This window comes from Pteropus vampyrus, unplaced genomic scaffold (assembly GCF_000151845.1).
Source record: "Pteropus vampyrus isolate Shadow unplaced genomic scaffold, Pvam_2.0 Scaffold228, whole genome shotgun sequence".
Taxonomy (NCBI): Eukaryota; Metazoa; Chordata; class Mammalia; order Chiroptera; family Pteropodidae; genus Pteropus; species Pteropus vampyrus.
In genome coordinates this window covers 814430-822637 of record NW_011889009.1, presented here as the reverse complement: position 1 = coordinate 822637, position 8208 = coordinate 814430, and the positions used below count along the sequence as shown (strand labels likewise).

The window sequence follows — 8208 nt, the reverse complement described above, 5'->3', positions numbered from 1 at the left end:
TCAACCACGCAGCTGGGAATGCTGTGCGTTTACCTCTGGGGCCTACACGAGCTTCCACCGAACTTGAGAGTGCGGGTCGACCCAAAACGGCACCGCCCGCCAGCTCCAGGAGCCCAGAGACCTGACCAAAGCTAACCACAGGTCCCTGGGCTGCTGGGCATGACCCCCCCGACCCCACCTCATGCCAAGAATATCCTCGGGCTGCCATTTAGCAGTAAACTCTGGACCACCATTCATATATAGTGCACACACACAGGCAAAGCCAGATTAAGATGCCGGTCACAGGAACAGCGGTGGCCGCTCCGCGGTGGGGGCACTGGCTGCATGGGGGCCCGAGGAGTGTGCACGAGGTCTGGGTGGGGGCTACACAGGCGTGTACACGTGCACAGTTATTCACAAAGCACATTACTATTTGTGCATTTTACTATATGTTTGTGATACCTCAATAAAAAGGTGTTTGTTTTTTTTAATGTCAGGCCACTATTTGTTTTTCGAAAGAATTGGAAACAGGTACTTGCACCTGCATGAAATCTCTCTGGAAGCAGAAAACTGATGAAGTGACGTCTCTGGGGATCAGAGGCGAGAGGCAGATTTTTCACTCTGCATCCTTCTATGCTGTTTGAATTTGATACCACCTTTTTTAAAAACCCAGCCTCGTCCTTCTAAGGCTATGGCAGAACCAGTGCTGGGCAGCAGGGGGCTCTGGAAGGCCACCTCTGGGCCTCAGTGCACATCGGTCCAGGCAGTTTACGGCTTCGCCTCAGCCTCTCTCTGCGGCACTGGCCTTTCCCGTTCCCCCTCTGACCAGCTGGGAAATGGGGTGGGCGGTGGGAAGCTGGACCAGTTCTCTAAGGTTCAAGAGGCAAACATTAACATGTATCCAATCTGGGCACAGGGTCTTTGGTTACATTATTTGGGACATTCTAATGCACTTGACACATTGGTAGATTAAAGTGGGGAGGTATAAACATTGCCGTTGGAGACGCCTTTCTCCGCTCGATTTATCTGCTGTTTCCGAGCGCCCGTGCCCGCTCCCTGTTTCCCTGTCTTCTGCCAGTGCCCGCTGCACGGGGCCTGGCCTTTCCCGCGCCCGCCAGGCCTCCCCCGCTTCCTGCCTCCAGCTCCCCACTTCTTTAAACCCCCAGGCCTGCACCTACCGCAGCTCCCTGTCCTGCCGGCCAGACCCCCACCCTTCTCCTTCAGATCTCATACTCCAAACCACGCTGACCGTCCAAAGCTCAGATCTAGTCTCGCTCCCGTCCTAAAGATACCACGTCACCCGCAGCCTGTCCTGACTTGTAATTTCTCCAGTTGTCACACTCCTCACCGATGAAGCCCGGCCTTCCTGTGAGGACAGGGGCCACCGCCTGTGTCGTCTGTGAATCTCCGCTAGGGCGCCTATTCCCCCGCCCCACCCCCTGCTGGTCCCCGCCACACCTCACCCCGGCCTGATGGCCACCGCCTCCCACAGCCTACAAACCAGCGCCGTCGCCAAACTCCGCAGCCTCGCCGCAAACCGCCTCGCCCCTCACCCGGCTCTGCGACCTCGGGCCTCCGCGCACACCCCGCCCTCATCCCGGCATGCACCTGCAGGGGCTCGGATGCCGCTTTCTCCCGAATGCTCCCTCCTCACTGGAAGCCCTCGTTACACCCCCTCGGCTCTCTGCTCTTCCTGCAAGAACTCGTGAAAACTAGGCATTATGGTTTCGTGGCCTGACACTATTAATTCTTCTCAACGTCTGTTTCTCCCGAATCTGAGGGCAAGCTTCGTGAGCACAGAAACTCCACCTGCCGCGTTCGCCAGCGTCGCTCGGTGCCTGGAACCGTGCCTGGTACACGGTGTGCGCCCGGGGAGGGCACGTGTCTCCCATCCTCCCCAGCGTGTCCCACGTCACCTCGCCCCTACTTAAGATCCAAGGGACAGCCTGAGAACTGAACGACTCATCAAACAGGAATAAGTGGAGCCCCGGGAAGAGTATGACAGGGCGTGACAAAAACACACCCACGTGAGCTCTAAGGCCTTGTGGATGCATTGAATCACCCCCGCTCGGGTCGGGGGGCTCTGGGGCGAACCCACACGTCCCCTGTCCTCTACGGGCAGGTGCTCAGGCCGTCCTAGGCTTATTTGACAGGGCACCACCCCCATCATCTCTCCCCCTGCAGTGGCAGGGCCTCCTGGTGACCCCCCAAGGGCAGGGCCCCTCCACAGCTAAGGAGAGGCTTTGGCACATTCGGCCCCTTCCCCGCCAGCCCAGGAGGGAAGAACAAAGCACTTCCCAGTTCAAGGACGAGGAGAGAGGCTCAGAGAGCACCTCCCTCACCTGTCCTGGTGAGCTCCTCAGACAGCGCTCAGTGCGGGCTCCCAAACCCCGAAGGCTGCTGTCCTGTTGCTCCAGCAGCCCCAGAGAGGACTCAGGGGGACGTGGCCTCCCGACCTCGCTCCCCCAGCCCTGGTGACAGAGTTGCAAAAACTTGTTGATGCGGCTTAGTACATGGAACAAAGGTCCCCTCTCCCTGCCCCAGACAATCCTATCAGACAAACAGAAGGCAAAGGCTCCGTGCTCGCCCGCCCACCTCTCCGCTGCAGCTTCCAGGAGTCTCGGGCCTACGGCCACCGGGTCCTGTCCTGAGAGGCGCCTTTGTCCCTCTGGCTGGGCAGAGGGCATGGGAGGAAAGGGCCCGGAGTGCTCTCTGCCACCCAGGCTGGCAGGCATAAAAGCAAGGGGCACTGGGCTCTGTCTGAGAGGGACACGCCTCAGGGCGGAGGGCTGGGGGGGGTGACCACACGCGGGAGGGTGGACACAGGGCTCTTTGTGAATGGACAGAGCAGAAAAAGGGAAGGGAGTGGCAGGGAGATGGCAGAGACACCAAGGGCAGCTGATGCCCTGCTGAGCAGCCCACAGGAATTCCTGTCCCAGTTTCCGGGAACGTTCCGGAACATGTCCTAAGAAAGCTCTAAGAACAACTGTTTTCCCAGGCGAGGGAAACTGGATCCCCACGCAGGCGCTGGGCGAAGGGATAGGGCAAAAATAAACAGGAAAAACATATCAACGCAGGAGATGAGAAAAACAGGCAGAGGCCCAGTCTCAGCGGGGACGGGAGAGAGACTATCATATCACTTGCACATCAACAGGGGCCAAATTCCAGGGCCCCCTCCCTAGGGAGACAGAGGCTGGGCGTGGGCTCCCAATAGAGAGGCCCAAAGGCTGGGTGACAGGAAGGAACACAATGAAATAGGGGGTGGGGGTGGCTCCGTCAGCACGAAGGAAGCCACCAAAAGGGGGCCAGAGGCACCTCACAGCACCTCCCTTCCTCGACAATGGACTGCCAGTTCCTGGACAGGTGACGCGGGGACAAGCGGGGGGCTGCGGACAGGCAAGAAGGTTGCACAAGGCTGGTCACGGGATGACAGCTGCTCTGACGGGGGTTCGGCTGGGGAAGCCAGCTCCCAGGTGCAAAGCCCAAACCCAGCCCAAGGCAGGCACTGTGCCTACGGTGCCCAGGCCACCAGACGTGGCGTGACCCCCCTCGGCCGGGCAAATAAGAGGCGATCAGAGCAGGGACGAGAGGGCAACACGATTTTTCCTTCACTCTGCACATCGGCCACCCACACACACCCCCTCACTCACGCACACGCATAACCCGAGGCCCAGGCCCAGGCCACACGCTCATTCCACACCCTCCGGGACCTGGCAGGTTGGGGCCTCACCTAGGCTGTTCCCGCCGCAAGCCTGCAGGATCCGCCGGGCTCGCTCCTTAGCATCTTCTGGGAAGCTGGGGCTACCCAACAGGTTCGGGTAGGTGCACAGAGCTATCACCTGGGGGGACAGAGGTGCAGGCTGGGCTCCCGGGATGGGCATGAAGGACCCTGGGCAGGAGACGGCGTGACAATTCCTCTGAGGGCCGGCAGGCCAATCCTCTGCAGCAGACTGGGACGTGATGAGAGGCACGGTGCCTAGTGAGTGACCTGGGCTTGGGGCCCGAGGACGGGGACCACGAGAGGAGCTGGGGAACAGAAGGAGGCTGCTCCTCAGCCCCGGGCCCCAAGTCTTCCATAAAAGACAGCGGCTGACACCCCCGAGGCCACAAGAGCCAGGGGTCTCCTGAGCAGGGGGCTGGGACCGAGCAGGCAGGTGCACCCTGGCTGGCTGGACAGCGGACCCCCTCCCGACTCACAGCCATGGTCCACCTTCCTCCACGGCCCCTCTCTCCTCCCTCAGCATCGCCCCCTCTCCTGGCCAGAAGTGCAGATGGGGTCAGCTTCCTCACCTCTGTGGCAGAAAGGCATCCACATCTCACAGATTAAGAGGATTAAGCAAGGAGATGCTTGCAGAAGTTCTGGGAAACCCCAGCTCACGGGCAGGTCTAAGCTGGCAGCTCAGGAGCTGTGCCAGGGGGCTGGGGCTCACGGCTCTGTCACCAGCTGGGTGACCTCAGGTGAGTGCCAGCTTCTCGGAGCCCGGCTTTTCTTCCTTTATACAATGGCCAGTGACTCAGCCTGCCCTCCCCCCAGGGACACCTATGGAGGCTAGAGGTGGCTAGTACCAGGTGGGAGAGGCTGGGCCTGCCAGGGCTGGTGGCAGGGCTGGATTGGGGCATGTGCCTACCGGCCAGAAAAGGTTGAGGCGACAGGGGCCTATTCACACCCGTGGCCCCAGCGTGTGTGGGGAATTTCTGAGAAAGGCACTTTGGGCCTCATCCCTTCGAAGCGGCGTGCTTCCGGGACATCCGGGGCCCCTGAGCCCCTGCCACCCCCACCTCCCTGGCAGAGCCATGCTGCTCGGCCTGAGACACTTCCCATCCCGGGCCTAGCTCGGGGCCTCTGACGTTCACCGGCAGCTGGCAGGCCCCTGAGGTCGGCAGCAGTGGCCACGAGAACGAGACACAGTGCCAGCCTTGGTTCTCCCCCTGCCCCCACCCTATGTGAACTCCCCGAGGGCTGCATGCTGAGGCCCCCAGCCCCACGCCCCTCACCCAGGCAGAGCAGGTAGAGGGATCTCAGTGTTCAGCTGCCCTGCCTGCCCAACTGCAACCTTACCACATACAAGACATATTTTGCTCAAGAGACTCCATTGCTGTGAGAAAAAGCTTCGTCACGCTGGTGACTGCCTGTCAGAGCCCTGTGCATTATCCCTCCTGCCCAACACTCCACAGTTTGAGCTCAGGCAGCATCTCTGCGGTCGATGCTCAAGCTGAAACATTGACACTGCCTCGTGGAAACCTCGGGAGTGAGCTGGGTTGCATCGGCAAGGCGGCCAGGAGGCAGCAGCTGCCGAGTCGCCCACCCCACGCTCTCCCGCGGGGCCGGGGGTGAGGCTGCCCACTCATCACCTCCTCAGGGCTGCCCGGGGTCCTCCATGGCCGTGCTGCATGCACTGGCAAGTAGCAGAGGCACCACTCAAACCCAGGTGTCTCACTTGGGGAGCCGGATCCGGACCCCACACACTGCCTCCCAGCCCACCGAGCCTCTGTCTCTGCCACCCACCTCTCCAGGGCCCTCACTGACCAAGCTCCAAGCTCGGCATGCAGGACCGAGCTCCAGGGACGAGCCTCGGACACTACAGCAACCCTGAAATGGGTTTAAGAATCTCAGACAGCTTTGGAAGAGGAGGAGGCTGAGGGCGAGAACCAGGGCCGACAGGCACTGGCGGGCGCTGCTACTTCATGGGCAGCTCCCTGTGGGACTCCGGCGGCTGCTGCGTCCTGGACAGGTAGGAGGCGGAGGTGAGAGGAGCCTCCGTTCCCTGCTCTCCCAACAGCCTCTGCTCCCAACGGCCAGCTCACCTGTCGGAGGAAGGTGATGGGTTGCTGCCCCATGGCCTGGGCGTCCCCGATGTTGGCACGGATGACCTCGGTGAATGGCTTTTTGACACCCTGAGCAGAGAGGAGGCAACAGTTGGTTACTCAAGACACCTCAGAGCCAGAAACAGGAGGCCGAGCAGTGAACCCTCAAGGGATTACGAAGCAGCCCTATTTTGGGCCTTACCAGGTGTCCCACAATGACTGCCTCAGAGAGATGTCCAAAAGAGGCTCTTGGGACAAATGTGGTGTTTGGGGGGCGGGGTCAGCAGCAGCAGATGACGACAGTCAGCGAGAAGCTCCCTCGACCCCCGGCTCCCCGTCCCCAAGTGCAGCTCCACCTCTACAGACCTAGATAGATGGCCGGGGGCACTGCGGACACCCCTCCCAGAAGACACCCATCAGCAGGGACCTGTCACGGTCACTCCCTGGCAACCTTGGCTTCGCAGAATGAAGAATGTGAGCTGATTTTCACATTAAAAAAAAAAAGCATCAGGGAAGAAAAGACTGACTGACTAAAGAACAAATGTGAAGCCACTGCCCAAGCACAGGAAAGATCCCAGAGAGCAGAGGGACCCAGAGACCCCGGTGACGACATCGCTGGGGAGGTGACGAGGACACCCCGGCTGTTGCAGAGGAGAAAACGTGGTTTGCGCGGAGGACTGTGGGAGTGTGGAAATGTGGGAATGCCACCCGGCTCCCTGATAAATCCAAAATTAGCCACTGGAAGAGTCAGAAGCCACGGCAGGCTCAGGACCTGCCCGGGCGGCTGAAAGGGTTACGTGAGACAAACAGTATGTAAGCGCTTGGGCTCGATCAAGTACAAACATCCTCGTCTTACAAAGCTGGACCAGGGACGAGGTCACGAGGGTCACGGTGGAGGGAGGAGGCTGGGCGCGGTGGCCTGGCAAGGCGGGGGCAGTGCCAAGGGGAGGCCTGGGTAAAAGCCGGGCCACCTTCCCAATCCCCGCGACGCCCTAAATACAGATTTAAAGACACAACCCGTCGTTTTAACACTGCACCTGTCCTCCATCTCACACGAGGTATGAATAAGAGCGACTTTGGAAAACTCAGAAAACCCCTTTTTAATCCGTAATGCACACGCGCCTTACACGAAATCCAGGGCTTAGGGAAAGGGCGCAGCCACTCGACAGGTTCTCCTGGCCCTTCCCTGTTTGCCACCCCTAAGCCCCTCCCCCGCAGAAGTTCTCTAGCTCCTTCCGGAACGAGGAGACATGCGGGGCTGAGGAGGGTGCCCCAGAAATAGCCTTGGATCTTCACAAACGGGGCCTGATAAATCTCCCCACACTATGTTTCTTGGGGGGTGGGGGGGAAGAGGCCCTCTGATTCCCCCATGCCCTTCTGCCCAGTTCCTCAGTATGGAAAGATGTCCCAGGGGGCACAGAGAAGGCGCCAAGAGGTCCTGAGGATGAAGACAGGGGAGGGGCGGTGCTGGACCCGGGCCATGGGGAGAGGAGGCAACCCAGACACCTGGCCTCTGGGCTAGCCCCACCGGCGGGAGCCAAGAAGGCTGGTGGTAGAGTGACCCAGGCCACTGTGTGCGGAGGGGTGGGCCTGACACACGCTCGTCAGCCTGGCTGAATCACCACGGCCCGAGACCTGGCCGCCTGGCCAGGCAGGTGACTTCCCCGGTGTGGACACGGGCCATTCTTCGGTAGGGAGTAAATCTGTTCACAGCCGAGGGCCAGGAGCCAAAGTACAGCTGTGGGCCCCCGGCCGGCCCGACGCAGGTAGAGAATGCTGAGACAGGACCCTGGGGGTTCCAGGCCCTCCCCGCACACTGCTCAGTCAACTCAGGGCCTGTGACAAGGAGCCAGGAACACCGAGCTCCTTTCTTGGGTCTGGTGCCCGCAGACCCCAGACGCTTGGCCATGATGGATGAGCTGGGGGTGGGCGGGAAGTGGGCTCCCTCGAATGACAGGGGCCAGCCTGTCCAGCCAAGGACCGCCACACAGAGGAGCCCGCTCTGGGCACTGAGGTCTGCCAGGGAGCCCACAGCCACTCGTCCGGGCCCGGCAGGCACAGCTACTGGTGACCTCGCCTTGGCCTTGCCCCCAGGAGCCTGCAAGTTGGCACATAGCATCCCAGTTCCTCTCGGGGTCCCAGCACCCACGTGTCTAATCCACCTGCACACGTCCCACCCAGAGCTGCCTCCCTGTGGGGCACTGAGGTGAGTTCTGACCCGGGGGGCTCCAGCCCAAAAGGGGTCAGAGGAACAGCCCCCAGGCTCCGGAGGTGGCAGGTTTCGGAAAGTTATTAGTGGGGAAGAGGAAAAAGTCACAGGCCCAGCGCCACATGGAAAGTCAAGGGGACGATGGATGATTTTAACAGGAACGTGGCATTTCCTAGAGCAAGGGAAGGCTCTTGTCATTTCATGTGACATGTGGG

The 8208-nt window shown here is 60.6% G+C and overlaps 1 protein-coding gene across 1 annotated transcript in view; it reads right to left on the bottom strand.

Annotated features, from left to right (window-relative positions):
• GPT2 (glutamic--pyruvic transaminase 2) overlaps positions 1-7990 on the bottom strand; it is a 24791-nt gene extending 16801 nt beyond the window's left edge. The window contains exons 1-4 of the mRNA XM_023519647.1: positions 5987-7990; positions 5785-5874; positions 3710-3818; positions 1272-1345 (exon numbers count right to left, since the gene is read on the bottom strand). Of these exons, the coding sequence (XP_023375415.1) occupies positions 1272-1345; positions 3710-3818; positions 5785-5817 (216 nt within the window). The 5' untranslated portion in view covers positions 5818-5874; positions 5987-7990. The remainder of the gene's footprint in view (positions 1-1271; positions 1346-3709; positions 3819-5784; positions 5875-5986) is intronic.
• Positions 7991-8208: the final 218 nt, after the last annotated feature.